At 46.8% G+C, this 15,082-nt stretch overlaps 1 protein-coding gene across 1 annotated transcript; it reads left to right on the top strand.

Annotated features, from left to right (window-relative positions):
• The first annotated feature begins 9,302 nt into the window (after positions 1 to 9,302).
• LOC117051731 (apolipoprotein A-IV-like) lies at positions 9,303 to 13,646 on the top strand. Its single transcript, XM_033158367.1, has 3 exons — positions 9,303 to 9,395; positions 11,121 to 11,268; positions 12,739 to 13,646. Exons 1-3 carry the CDS (start codon positions 9,353 to 9,355, stop codon positions 13,304 to 13,306), a joined length of 759 nt encoding a protein of 252 aa, XP_033014258.1. The 5' UTR covers positions 9,303 to 9,352; the 3' UTR covers positions 13,307 to 13,646.
• The last annotated feature ends 1,436 nt before the right edge of the window (positions 13,647 to 15,082 follow it).

Raw genomic sequence — 15,082 nt, 5'->3', positions numbered from 1 at the left:
CAGCAGGCGCTGTAATCTTCACCCCCAAAGGGGTGTCTCCTGAGACAGACAGGTGCCAACCTGTTAAGGGTGGCAGGTTTTGCTCGTGCCGTTCCCACCCATTGCACTGAACTCCTAATGGGCAGAGCCTTGTTTTAAGTGGCAAGGGAATGGCTGCTTGGATCTTCTGCCTTGGGCAACCAAAATGTCCTACCAAGATGGTGGCGATGGGCATTGTGTGTTGCAAACGTTTCCTGTTGTGCTTGCAGTTGTAGTCATGCAAAGGCTCATGTCCTACTCCGTGCATAAGACGTTCAGGCTCTAGAATCCAGAAGACCAGGACTGCATGCACACCTCAAAGCACAATTCTCTCTCTCTAAAAAAAATCCCAGCCTATGACTTGTGATCAGCTGCTTTAACCACAGAAGGCGCAGCCTGCCTTTCTTTAGATGCTGAGACAGCAATGTACCCTGAGGCCTTTAGCTCTACTGGGATGGCACAATAAGCTGAAACAGCAAACCCTGTACGTTGGCTTATGGGGAGAGAAGAAACAGCCACTGCAGAGTTAAATCCAGCTAGAAAAACAGTCGGAGCATGGCATGTAGGAATTGGGAAATCAGCAGCAACACCAGTAATGACTCCAAAGACATGGTGTGCCAATTGGAATAAAACATTACTCCTTGTAATCCCTGTCAGCTGAAAGCAGGAGCGCCACTTAAGATTTTAGGGAGAGATTTCAACTCAGGTCAAACAGTTCGTTCCTTTCCCCCTGCCCAAAGCAAGGACCGTGGGCCAAAGCGGGCCCGTCAGTTTAATTGTTTATAACGGTTGCTATGTTTGTAGAACAAATAAGTTAGGCAGAAATATTCAGAATAAATAAATAAATAAATAAATCCTTCCAGTAGCGCCTTAAAGCTAAAGGGTCCCCTGACCATTAGGTCCAGTCGTGTCCAACTTTGGGGTTGAAGGAGCCGGCGTACAGCTTCTGGGGCATGTGGCCAGCATGACAAAGCCGCTTCTGGCGAACCAGAGCAGCGCATGGAAACGTCGTTTACCTTCCCGCTGGAGCGGTCCCTATTTATCTACTTGCACTTTGACGTGCTTTCGAACTGCTAGGTGGGCAGGAGCTGGGACCGAGCAACGGGAGCTCACCCCATCATGGGGATTTGAACCACCAACCTTCTGATCAGCAAGCCCTAGGCTCTGTAGTTTAACCCACAGCGCCACCACTTAGAAACCAACTAAGTTTGTTCTTGGTATGAGCTTAGTTGCTCTCTAAGTTTGTTCTTGGTATGAGCTTAGTTGGTCTCTAAGGTGCTACTGGAAGGATTTTTTTTTCCATTTTTATTCTGTTTCAACTATGGCAGACCAACACGGCTACCTACCTGTAACTAGAAATATCCGGGTGCTTCTATGGAATATTGCATGTGCAGTTTTTAAGAAACACAAGAAAAATTCCACTCTGCTGGAGGAAATGTGGCCAAGTTGGAACCTTGTCGTGGTTATGTGAAGCTCTAACTATATTTTGGAAGACAACCTTTCAGTAGATTAGCACAACTGCCCAACAACCTGTACCCCGTAATTGGCTTTCCTATATTAGCAATTTTTGACACGGAGAACAGCGGCTTAGTGTTCATCCACACTTCTGCTTGCCCCATGCCTAGAAAGCATGGTGGGTTTGAAAGCTTATCTGCTTCTCCCACACTTTCTAGGCATAGGGCTAAGTGGTTTTGCCTTTTCAAGATGTTCTTTGGTTAACTCTATTTTGGGTGGCGAGCAGGGGTGGCACTTTTGTTTTTTGTAATGACTGTTGTTTATCTACTTGTAATAAAATAAACTTGTTATCAGTGCAAAAGAAAAGAAAAGGTTGGGAAGCTGCTCTGCTTTCTGTTGTAAGCCACTAACCTGGGTGGCATGTAAAGGTAAAAAAGGTAAGGCACCCCTGGACAGTTATGTCCAGTCAAAGGCGACTATGAGGTTGTGGCGCTCATCTCGCTTTCAGGCCGAGGGAGCCGGCGTTTGTCCACAGGCAGCTTTCCGGGTCATGTAGCCAACATGACTAAACCGCTTCTGGTGCAACAGGACACCGTGACGGAAGCCAGAGCGCACGGAAATGCCGTTTACCTTCCCGCCGCAGTGGTACCTATTTATCTACTAGTACTGGTGTGCTTTCGAACTGCTAGGTTGGCAGGAGCTAGGACAGAGCAATGGGAGCTCATCCATCGCGGGGATTTGAACCGCCGACCTTCCGATCGGCAAGCCCAAGAGGCTGTGATTTAGACCACAGTGAACCACTAACCTTTGTGGCATGTAACCCTAAATGAAACCACGAGTTAAGGAGGAGCACACTAACTTGAGGTTCCCAGAGAGGAGATTGTGGCCCTAGCATTCCTTCCCTGGTCCTTGAAGGCCGGAATGTATGATGTGATCCTGTTTTTCCTGTGCTTATCTTTACGTGGTAGCTTCAGTTCCAGAAACTTTTTTGGAGGGGTGAAACCCATCCCAATCGAGATAAGGGTTTCTGGTAAGAAAGTCAACAAAAAGAGTCACTCAAGACAATGCTGAGCTCCTGGTGAGAGTACTGCCTTTATCGGGGGGGGGGGGGGGCTAGCTGAGAGCTGTCCTAAGAGGGGACCTGCCTCACCAGGAATGGGGCAGCAGGAAAAACAAAAGGACGTTTTTGCAAACTGACAACCCACAAGAGGCTAATTAGAAACAGATACATTCCAATTGCATTGACCAAGGAGTTGGGTTGCAACAGTCACAGCAGTGCTGACATGGGGAGCCTGTGACCCCATGGATGTTGCCGAACAACAATTCTCATCATCCCTGATGATGCGAGTCTAACCAGATGCTCTTCTCAGAGATCCAGAGAAGCCAAGAGCACTTCCAGCTGTTGTCAAAATATGAATGAAAACAAAACAAAAATATAGCAAGACGTAACTTGAATTTGACTTGCGTAATATTTTTTTTAAAACAAAGTCAAATGTCTCTATAGCTGTTTTTCTGTCTGAATGTGTCTGCCTAAGGACTTGCAAAACTTATCAAATGCCAAAAAAGAATCAACAAGTATCTAAAGGTGAGGCCTCCTTTGGACCTGAGCCCCCTGTTCCCCAAAATGGCCTTCCTGACCCCCCCTAATTGGCCCTGAGTCTACCATAATTGGGGGGGGGGTGTTTGTCACCCATGCAGTGTTGAAAAATCCTATTGCCTCATACTGAGTCTCAGCTGAAAAGGGTGGACTGCGGATGAGGGGGAGTATATTTAAAAGCAGAACTGGAACATTTTTTAAAAATGCCCTGGGTTTTCACATTTAGGGCAAAGATCGCTAAAAGTTATAATTGCAGTCATGAACATTTGCCCTTGTGACTCCACCTGCATAAGCAATTCAGTGTCCTTTCCGTAAAGGAATAAATAAATAGAGATATTTACATACAGTATTACTATTTTCGTGTATGGAATGGTTTTTCTGGGTTTAATTTGATCAGACCCTCATTTTATGATCAGGGGAAATCGTTCTTGCTATGCTAAGACTTGCACCACCGTAAAACAATTAGGAACCTGTTCTCCCTCCTGTTTTTTCAAACCTGAGCAACAGCAGTAGAAAAACAGAGGCAGGCTCTTTCAGATGTGGTTGGCCAATGGTTTCTGGACGATGGGATGACGCTGCAATTCCACAAACAGGTTTTCCACCCTGGTAGGGATGCTAGCAGGATTTCCCTGGCTTGGTGCATCGCATGTGGATCGAGCCCTGTGCGCACACCCTTGCAATGGTGTGCTTTCAAACTGCTAGGTTGGCAGAAGCTAGGACAGAGCAATGGGAGCTCACCCTGTTGCGGGGATTCGAACCGCCAACCTTCTGATCAGCAAGCCCAAGAGGCTCACTGGTTTAGATCACAGCGCCACCCATGTCCCTGCCTTGTCTCAAACCACACTTAATATCTGAAGAAGTGGGCCACATTCACACCATACACTGAAAGCACTACGGTGCCACTTTATTTTATTTTTAAAATATATTTATTAACTTTTTCAAAATATCAACAACATACAAATACACTACAATATAACAATTACAAACAAACTACAATAAAAAACAAAAACTTATTCATATAGACTGCTACTTTCCTTAACATTGTAACTTGACTTCCTCACGTCTGCCCTTCCTGCATTCATTGTCTCACATCTTTAGTAATTTCTTTACATTGCATAAACCTTATTTTACAAGAAAAAATCTATCCAATTTTTTTAAACTACTATCTTGATTCATTATCTCCAAATTCCTTAACACTTAACATAATTCTGAATCTGCAGTCTGACTTAATCTTCCAGGTTACATCTACATTTCATTCGTACTACAATTTTTTAAAATACAATTTAAATTTCTTCCATTCTTCTCCCACCACGTCATCCCTCTGGTCACGGAGCTTCTCGGTCATCTCAGCAAGTTCCATATAGTCTACGGTACCACTTTAAACAGTCATGGCTTCCCCCAAAGAATTCTGGGAGTTGTAGTTGGTTAAAGGTGCTGAGAGATGTTAGGAGCAGAGGCGGCCCTAGAGGCTCCCTTGTGCCCTTGGCAAGGTGCTGTATCAGCAGCAGCCCCACCCAAATAAATCACTGTCCTCCAGTGGGCAGGGGCTAACATGCCTCACTGTGTGCGTGCAAAATCTATAGGTAATACACACCCTCCACTGTCCCTGGAGACCCCTTCCACCCAGGAGCTGGCCCAGGGGCACCCAGCAGCAGCAAGATTATTGCACCCCCCCCTCCAAGCCCTTCGTGGGGACCACTTTCACCAGCCTCAAGGTATGCCCCTGGTTAGGAGACCCCCTATTCCCCTCCCAGAGCTACAATTCCTAGAGTGGTTAAGCAGTCACAGATAATTCTAAATATTGTAGCTCTGGGAGGAGAATAGTGTGTGGGGGGGGTCTCCTATTCCCCCTCCCAAATCTAAAATTCCCAGAGTTCCCTGGGGAGAAGGATTGATTTTCCACCCACTATAGTAATTGTAGCTCAGGGAATCAGCATTTCCTTACGATTTTCAGCACCCCTAACAAACTACAGCTTCCAGAATTCTTTGGGGAAAGCCACGACTGTTTGAAGCACAGGTTTTCAACCTTCTTGAGTCCAGGGCTCCCTTGAGCAACTACATTTTTTCTGTGAGAACCCCTGTGGGGCTCAGGAGCCCAATTATGTCACCTCTTGCCTGCAGAGCTGGCAGCCCCTCGCCCCTTTTCGAACACCCTGCCTTGTGGAGTGTTCCCTCAGCCTCCTCTCTTCTTCCCTCTCCTTGGGAGTCCTCCAGGCAGCCACGGCTGCCGCCCCTTGTCTCTGAGCTGCCCCCCTACCCCAAAGAGAGGTGCCTCCTCACACAGCACCACAGGGGCCTGGGAAGCACCCCCTGGCCAGCCCCAGAGGCACCATTCGCCTGGGGAGCTTGTAGCCAGGGCTGCTGCAACCAACAGCTGTGCAAGCCTTTGGGAGGTGGAGACACAAGAGGGCATCAGAGGAGGGAGGGGAGGAAAGAAGGACAGAGGCCAGGGTTGCCCACGGAACCCCAGACCATCATTCAAGACACCCTAGGGCCCATGGCATACTGGTTGAAAACCACTGGTTTAAAGTCAGATCATAGCACTTTGAATGTATAGTTCATGTGTGACCCTGGGCCTACCTCGCAGGGCTGTTGCATGCTAAAAGGGAAGGATTACACACACCACCTTGATATCTTTGGTTATGATTCACAGATCATGTGTAGAAATCCAGACAAGCAGCCGCCTTGCTTTAAACACAAGGCACACACTGGGGTGGTTTCAAGAAAAGAGCCCTGCTCTGAGTTACGGACTCATCCTCTCTGACTCACCTGTTCGTGGGGTGCCTTGTCCTTAGATTGCGCTGTCCCATTTTGATGCTCATACTGTACCTTGAGTCAATGGGATCAACAGGATTTGATGCAGCAATCATTCTGCAGGCTAGATAAATGTAGGAAAACTGCTCCACGCCGTCCAATCCAGTCTTCAATGCCCTCTAGCGGTGGATTGCTCATGTTGCATTTCATTTAACAGGGATAAATGTAAAGTACTACACTTGGGCAAAAAAAAAAAAAAATCAAAGGCACAAATATAGGATGGGTGACACCTGGCTTGAGAGCAGTACATGTGAAAAGGATCTAGGAGTCTTGGTAGACCATAAACTTGACATGAGTCAACAGTGTGATGCAGCAGCTAAAAAAACCAATGCAATTCTGGGCTGCATCAATAGGAGTATAGCATCTAGATCAAGGGAAGTAATAGTACCACTGTATTCCGCTCTGGTCAGACCTCACCTGGAATACTGTGTCCAGTTCTGGGCACCACAGTTCAACAAGGATACTGACAAGCTGGAACGTGTCCAGAGGAGGGCAACCAAAATGGTCAAAGGCCTGGAAACGATGCCTTATGAGGAACGGCTTAGGGAGCTGGGTATGTTTAGCCTGGAGAAGAGAAGGTTAAGGGGTGATATGATAGCCATGTTCAAATATATCAAAGGATGTCATCTAGAGGAGGGAGAAAGGTTGTTTTCTGCTGCTCCAGAGAAGCGGACATGGGGCAATGGATTCAAACTACAAGAAAGAAGATTCCACCTAAACATTAGGAAGAACTTCCTGACAGCGAGAGCTGTTTGGCAGTGGAATTTGCTACCAAGGAGTGTGGTGGAGTCTCCTCCTTTGGAGGTCTTTAAGCGGAGGCTTGACAGCCATCTGTCAGGAATGCTTTGATGGTGTTTCCTGCTTGGCAGGGGGTTGGACTGGATGGCCCTTGTGGTCTCTTCCAACTCTAGGATTCTATGATTTAAAAATGGTAATACAGTGGTACCTTGGTTCTCAAACGCATTGGCACTCAGACAACTTGGAACCCAAACACTGCAAACCTGTAAGTAAGTGTTCCGGTTTGCAAACTTTTTTCGGAAGCTGAACGTGCTCTGTTTTGAGTGTTACACTTCTGATTTGAGTGCCACACTTGCGTTTTGAGTGTTACACTGAGGTCTGTCTGTTTTTGCAGTTTATTTTTTGTCTTTGTTTTTGCAGCTCTTTGTTTTGTGGAACCCAGTTCAGCTACGGACTGACGGATTGTGTGGCTGAAGTACATGGTTCATTGCTTTCATTTTATGGATCAGTGGCCTTGTTAGAGAGTAAAATTCATGTTAAATTGCTGTTTAAGGGGTTGTTTTTAAAAGCATGGAACGGATTAATCCATTTTGCATTACTTTCTGTGGGAAAGCGCACCTTGGTTTTGGAACGCTTTGGTTTTGGAACGGACTTCCGCATCGGATTAAGTTTGAGAACCAAGGTGCCACTGTGACTTCTTGTTCTTAAGCCTTCGTTTCCCAAGGTATTTTTCCTGCACCCTTGAGACACATCTGCGTTTCACAATGCTTCCCACAGAAGCACTTAGGATGTGCGGCCTTTCCGTTTAAGGATTTATTTATTTTTAACAGGACAGTATTCAGAGAGCAGTAGCTGTATCCATTCGTTGTGGAGAAAACTACAAATAATCCTGTGGCACCTTCAAGTCTAACAAGTGGATAATGGACTCTCCTCAGGCCTCCCCAGTCACACACACCCCACAAGGCCATCCCTCTCACCAGACTTGCTTCACACTCTCCTTGAGTGTTTCTGCTTGTCTGGAATACGTCCTTCAGTTCGGATAATGGCTCTTGCTAACCCTGAACGTGTGAGCAACCGCGATGTGTATGCTGAAACTAGCTCGCTTTACGAAGGTAAAATTTACATTCAGTGCTCTGCCTCTGGCCCTGCCCACTTCTGAATGTGGCCCCCAGAAAGCAGGTCTGGAAGAAGACATGCCCCCCCCCCGAGCGCTGAAAAAGGTTCCAGGCATCCCCACCTCCATTTACACACGTTCTACTTGCGCATGGCCACATATATGCGCAGCGGCGGGAAATAAAAATTTAATAAATAGAATCCCACCAGGAAATGGCAGGAGAAAAACTATGGATTGACAAAGGATTTATAAAAAATAGAGTTATGAAAGAGCTGCTGAGGGGGAAATCGTTACATTAAGGTCCACAATGGCGGGGGTGGGGGTTAATTCATTTGTTTATGTAAAATAAAAAATGCAGAAATAAAATATTTTTTTTTAAAAAAAGGAAATGGCAGGAGAGAGCTGGAGAGTCCTCGTGGGCCACAAGGAGACCCCTCTCTCTGGACGTCAATGAGGGTGGTGGATGTCCGAAAGAGACTGGAGGCACAGTGGGGTTTTATTTAGGCTGCTCAGCCTCCCCGCCTAGCAGCTGACACGTGGGGTAGTGCAGCAACAGCTGCTTTCCCCCGTGTCCTCCAGGCTCCAGCTGGCCCCAGAGTTTCGACTCTCTTTGAGCGTGAGTTATGTGGAGCGAGTGTGGGAGAAAGAGGTGCAGATCAGGGGGAAATAGGCATTTGGAGGCTTGCGAGAGAGTGTTCCCCACTTTATGTGATTTCACATATGTGCGGGGGGCCTGGAACATAACCCCCACATAAGTGGGGGGTGCCTGTATATCCACCCTTGTCATAAGCTTTCATGGACATAGCCAGGAGGGGCAACTGCCCCCCCATCAAGTAAATAAGTATTTTTATTAAGTAGACTAAAAGTAGACATAATTAGAATATTTGAAACGGAAATGCTCTCTGAGGTCACTTGGATGATGTTGTGGCTCATTCTAGTGACACGACTGGCAACCCGACTGAGCGATAGACAGAGCCAGACAGAGGATGGCGACAGGTGGGTGTCCTGCCCATCCCCCTCCATAAATCCTGGCTACGCTCATGACTACAGTCCGCTTCATCAGATACATCCGACAATGCCGAGAAGACCCTCTGTCGCCTTTTGTTAGTGGATACTCATCTCCGGAGTTAAGAGGAGCCAAACGTAAGATCATCATCGCTGCTGATGAGTTCATAGATGTCTCGGACTTCCTCTTCCCCAAAGGGGCCTGGCCCACAGAGGCCATCTCACACAAATCAGGGAAGTGAGGGATGTCTCTGAGTCAATCAATTCCTGGAGATAAAACCAAGGTTGACAGAGGGATGTCTTCCTTGATGGAGGGGGATATCTTTTGTCCATTGCAGCCATCTCACTTTGCTTATCAAGCCGGAGTTTAGGCTATTCCAGTCAGTGCACCCCCTTTTGTTGTTGTTGTTGCAATGCTTTTTGGAGGCTTTGGCAATAACTCGGGGATGGAGAAGACGTCAGGTCAGCGCCCTGAGTTAATAAATGACAGAAGGCAGGGGTGGACCCGGAAGGAAAGGGTCATAAATATCTCTCTCAGAGCTCCCCCTGATCAGAGAGAGACCCTGCCTTCACTTCACTGGTTCTCAGGAAGACCCTCCAACTGAGCAACCATGAAGTTCCTTGTCGTCACACTGGCCTTGCTAGCATTTGTAGGTAAGTGAAGGGTTTGCCTCAGGCTGGAGGGAATTTCTGAATTCTTTTCAGGGGGCTGGGTGGGTGACCTCTTCGGTTTGCCCCATCCTTGGGGGTCTGGGGCACAATGGTCAAAAGATACATTGTCTACCAGAAAGTTAGTTGTTCGAGTCCACCCAGGGATGGCTTCGTGGATTCGAACGCAAGGCAGGATTCCTGCATTGCAGGGGAATGGACTGGATGACCCTCGGGGTCCCTTCCAATGCAATTTGTTTGTTTTTTTAATCTGATTGGCCCAACACCTCCTGACTGGCTCTCAATTCAGGTATGAACCAAAACGGTCCACAACAGGAGTCTGTGGACCACCAGTGGTCTGTGAGCTTCATTCAGGTGGTCCGCGCTTTAGATTGTCATATTGATTTTTTTAATTGAATTTGTTTTGCTTCTTTTATTTCTTACACAAAATCTAGTGTGGTGTAGTGGTTAAGAGCGTTGGACTGAGACTCAGCCGTGAAGCTCTCTGGGTGACCAGTCGCTGTCTCTCAGTGTAACCCACCTCACAGGTTTGTTGTGGGGATAAAATGGGGAGCAAGCGAACCATGTATGCCACCTGGATCTCCTTGGAGGAAAGGTGGGGTATAAATGTAATAAAGAAATAAAGAAGAAGAAATAATAATTAAAAAAAGAATGTAAGAAAAGCCAATGGCCAGGAACAGGCAAATGGCCCATCTAGGCCAGTTCTCACAGTGGTCAACCAGATGACTATGGAAAACCTAGAAACAGTATACAGTGATACCTTGTTTTGAGTCCGGAATCCGTTCTGGAGCTCCGGACGCTCAACAAAGCGCTTCTCTGCGCATGCTTCTGTGCATGCGCGAGCGGCAAACCTGGAAGTAACCCGTTCCGGTACTTCCAGGTTTGCCGTGGACGTTCGCTGAAATGGACGGTCAACAGGGCGGACGTTACTGTAAAGACTTCAAATCCTAATGTAATAAAATACAACATAAGAAATAAAAGAAGCAATTAGAATACAATTAAAAACCATACAGCACCTACAGTACCAGGTAGAAAAATCATTAAGTAGTATGACACTACCCTCAGCAATTATTCCCAAGGTTTTTTTGGGGGGGGGGTGGATTTCTCTGGTCCAGAGGTTATATTTTCTTGTTTTCTAGTTTGTTATGGGTTGCAGGGAGTCGTAACTCTGTGAAGGGTAAACTACAGTGTCCAGAATCCTTTGGTGTGGGGGGTTATGCTTCAAATGTGCTTCTGAGGTAGCATACAATATGCCACTAGATGGAATCAGGCTTGGAAAGGCGTGAGGAGGACACTTATTTGTCCTCTCCAATCCCTTGCTCCAAGAAGCTCGTGACACAAGGCAATTCCTTCAGGTTTGTTTCCTTTTATCCCCACAACACTCTTGCAAGGTAGTATAAGCCAAGAAATTGCGACTAGGTGAGGGTCAGTCAATGGGTTTCATGGCCGAGTGAGGGATTCGAACCCAGGCCTCTCTACTCCATCCTGCTTTCAGGTTAAGCCTTTCCCAACCTGGAGCCCTTCAGAGGTTTTAGACTACAATTCGCATCAGCCTCAGCCCTTGTGGGTGAAACTGTGCCTCCTAAGGAAAGGCATTTGTTTTTGCAAAACAAAGCAAAGGTTTGGTTTGTGTGCGGGCGTAACACTCTTCCCTCTTAGCTCTACCTCCTGCCACAGGTACAGCTGTTCAGATTTGCTTTTGTCTTCCAGGATCCCAGGCGTACGTCCTCCGAGATGAGCCGTATCCTCACCTGGCCCGGTTGAACCTTGAGCTTCAGGAATACCTGAGAAATGTCACCAGAGTAGTTGATGAAAAAATAGAGGTGATCAGAAGGTCGGAGCTTGGACAGTCAGTGATGTAAGCGATTCGAGCCAATATTTTCACACCAAGTGGTTCCCAAACTTATCCCCCCCACCCCACCAACCACTTGATGGCCTTGACGGACCACTTTATGATTTTTTTCTGCCTGGTGTAGCATTTGTGCTAGGTGCTGTATGATTTTAATTGTATTGTATTGCTTCTTTTATTTCTCAGAATGTGTTTTATTGTAGTTGCAACGTTGCAACGGCACTTTCTCACCCTTGTGCTGTTGGGCCAGCCCTCAATTAAATTTAGTGTGACTACCTTATGGTACACCAATTACACGGATTTCTACAATTTACCCCAGATTATCTAGTGGGGGACTTGCGTGAGGAAAAACTTAAAGATTTAGAGTCTCAGGCAGGAGCTGATCAAACAAACACGAAAAGTTTTATTAAACAAAGGGAAGTTTATGACACCAAGTGGGTCAGGAAACGAGTTATTTCGGGTAGAATTCAACTTAGTTACTTTAACTAGAAGATGTCTCAAGCTTAAACACAATATTATAGGTACAACTCTTCTTAAACTTCAGTTAGTAAACATCAGTTGGCACACTTCGGGTAGATAAATATTCAGGTTTGGGGAAGAGATGGTAAAATGTTCAAATCAGTGTCCCTCACTTAGATAATACAATACTTTCAACACTATACTGCATCCTTCACAGCTTAATACTTTGGTTCATGAGTGAGGGGCATTTTTCCTCAGTTACCCCCTCTTAACAATCCCACACCTGAGGTATTATAAATGGTATTACAGACCCAAGGGATCCCCTCTCCCCTTGTCACTGGGTTGGGAGTCTTCAGTACCTAGAAGAATTCTCCCCTCCTGGCTAGACTGACACCCAGGGAGCCTGAATTCCCACAGGATCTGTCTCTCCCGGTTCAGACTCAGCCGTCCCAGCACCCTCCTGTTTGGACACCTTCCTCAGACCCTCAGCCTGGTCTCCCTATCCGAGCTGCGAGGCTTTGTCCTCTCCCTATGGATAGTCTCCTCAGTGTGTACCTCCTGTTCCCCTCAGAACCCCTTCACCCTCTCTCCCAATCTGAAACCTGTCTAACCTTTCCAAACCCTCCCCTGGAACTCTGGCCAATCAGATGCTGTTGCCAGCCAACCGTTTGCTGGCCCAAAAAAAATAATTAAAAAAAATCAACACTTGGTGACCCAAACTGCCCAGCAAACAAACTTTTCCGTCACATGGTACAATTTGCATTCCATGGAATCCCATATCCACTGTCTCTTTTACCTTATGTCAGCCGGGTGGGTAGCAGATTGGAGGAGGAAGATGCAAGTGATGCTGCAAAGGGAGGGGGGGCACACAATGACATGCCCTCCTGCAGTTGGGATAACATCAGAGATGGGGAAGGGAACCTGGCCTCACCCCAGCTCTCCAGTCCAGGAGCTTCTCACTCAAAGAATGGAGTTGTGCTTACCTTTTGTGACTCTCTCTTATTCCCCTCCCCCCTGCAGAGACAAGCTCCATAACAGCTTTGCAAGAATCAGCAAGCGCTTGAGTAATTTGAAGGAGAAGTTACCTGCTGAGGTGGTTCAAGGGTACGACCTGGTGGTTGGGGCGTCGCTGGGCGTGGTGGACAAAAGTCTCAACACCATCCGTGCCTTGCATAGAAAGGTATCCCCTGCCTCAGATGAGCTGGCGGAGGCTCTGTACACCATTGTGGCGCCTTACGCAGATTCGGTCCTAGGGAAGGTGGGTACGTACGCAATGTCCTTGCAGCGTTCCCTCGTGGCCAAGGCTGAAGAGCTTAACCCCAAGCTGAACGAGAAGCTGAAGAAGCAGCTGGAAGAGCTGAAAGCTCAGCTGGCCCCATACGCCGAAGCTCTCCAGAAGGAACTGGAAGAATTCCGGTCATCCGTTGACCCCTATGTTGACCAGGCCCAGGAGAAGCTTGAGGAAGGAGTGGAGAGAATCAACCAGATTCTGAAGCCTTACTTCAGACGTATCTTCAAGGCACTCCAACAACGTGCCGAGGAGTTTAAGCAGTGGGTGGAAGCCCCCACACTTTCCCCAAGTCATTAATGATGGTGGTGGTTGTTTTGCACACGATGGAGCATGGAACCTTGGCCAACCCCAAAGCAGACAGAAGATGTGGTGGTCTCTTCTGCAGCTCATATAATAAACCAGATGTCCCTGTTGATGTCTACACATTGTTCCGGATATGTGGTTCCAATTTCTCATTACATAGCAGTAGCTTCTGTTGACTGGTTACAGGATTGTGTCTGTGCCATCACACCTAAGTCAAAGTAAAGGGCATTTCTGTTTTATTCTTTCACCCATAGTCTGAACTTTTCCTTCTTGTTCACTCTTAGTGCTCTGTAAACTTGGATTCCCTTAAAATAAACTAGAGTTAACCTTTTAATTTCCTCCTCTGCCTCAGTGTTGTCCACCTATGAGAATGCTTTTATTAACAGTTACAGGTAGGTAGCCGTGTTGGTCTGCCATAGTCGAAACAAAAAATAAAAAAAAATTCTTTCCAGTGGCACCTTAGAGACCAACTGAGTTTGTTCTTGGTATGAGCTTTCGTGTGCATGCACACTTCTTCAGATACTTTTATTAACATTACTAGAGATCATTGTTTTGGGGGGAATGCAAAAGATTTTGTGTGGGCATATATAGGTGTCTTTAGGCTTGGTTCTGGTAACCCTGGTATTGGCAGTGGTTTGAGGCTTTGATAAGTTCTGGTGGGTCCTAAAAGCTGCCTTTTGTTCATGACTAACAGAAGGCACTTTTCTCCATAGAGACGAAGGGAACAAAAAATAGGTCCATTCACTTCCTTCCTTTGAAGGAAAGAAAACCCCACAATTGCCCCCCCCTCCTGGCAATAAGGAATGCTGCAATGGGATTGTGCAAGTTGAGGGAGGGGGGAGTGTCAAAATCACTTTCTTCCATAAAGTAGCAAAACAACTTTTGCTTATCCCAATTGTTGGATTATCTAAAATAACAGGGGTGGACAAGGGTGGAAAGAATCTGTCCTCCCCCTGCCTTCATCCCAGCTGATTCTTGGGACCCTCCTGAACCACTATGAATTTCCTTGTTCTTACACTGGCCTTGGTCATCCTGACAATGACCATCAGGCTAGAAGCTGCCTCGCGTTCCCCTTTGTTAAACATTTTGAGACTGTTGGTTCGTTAATCTGTTTGAATGCCCCGTGTTTGCCTTCAGCTAGGCACTTGGTTAATTTGGAAATTTAAAATGTGTGGCCGCTTTCTACTTCTGCCGGTTTGCCTTATGACAAGACGACATTACTGAATTGTTGTTTATTGGAGAAGTTTCCAAGATTTTGTAATTGTTTTACGTCGGTTTTTCCACCCTTTGTTATTACTTTGTTCCCCACAATGGGATTGAAAATAAGTACAAATTAAAAAATGGTGAAATTGGACTCGCATATTCAGCAGCAGGGACACTTCCAGGAAAGCAAGCAATAAATGGAGGGGGGCGGCGGGTTCCTGTTGCCTTCATGTTCTGCATATGGGCTTTTCAGAGGCAATCAGGCTGGTCACGGTTGGAAAGAGGATGCTGGGGAAATGGGCACCCTCTTTGGGCCAAAGTTGTCCAGCAAGCAAGAGGGAGAAAGCAGAGATTGAAGCTCTCGCTCCTTCTCTTTCCTCTTTCGCTCCTCACCTGCCTGCAGACAAGAGACAGCAAGGCAGAGGAGCAACAAAGTCGAGGAGCTGAAGAAGTTGGCAGCGGGAACCCTGCGGGAGTACGGGCCCTGGCAGGTTCCAGCCCCACTTCTAGAACGTGGAAAAAGGTGGCTATTAAGTGGACTGGGGAGATCAGAGATAAAATAACTTA

The sequence above is a fragment of the Lacerta agilis genome, chromosome 8, assembly GCF_009819535.1.
Source record: "Lacerta agilis isolate rLacAgi1 chromosome 8, rLacAgi1.pri, whole genome shotgun sequence".
NCBI lineage: Eukaryota > Metazoa > Chordata > Lepidosauria > Squamata > Lacertidae > Lacerta > Lacerta agilis.
The sequence above is the reverse complement of the archived record's forward strand: the minus strand, read 5'-3'. Positions and strand labels throughout refer to the sequence as shown.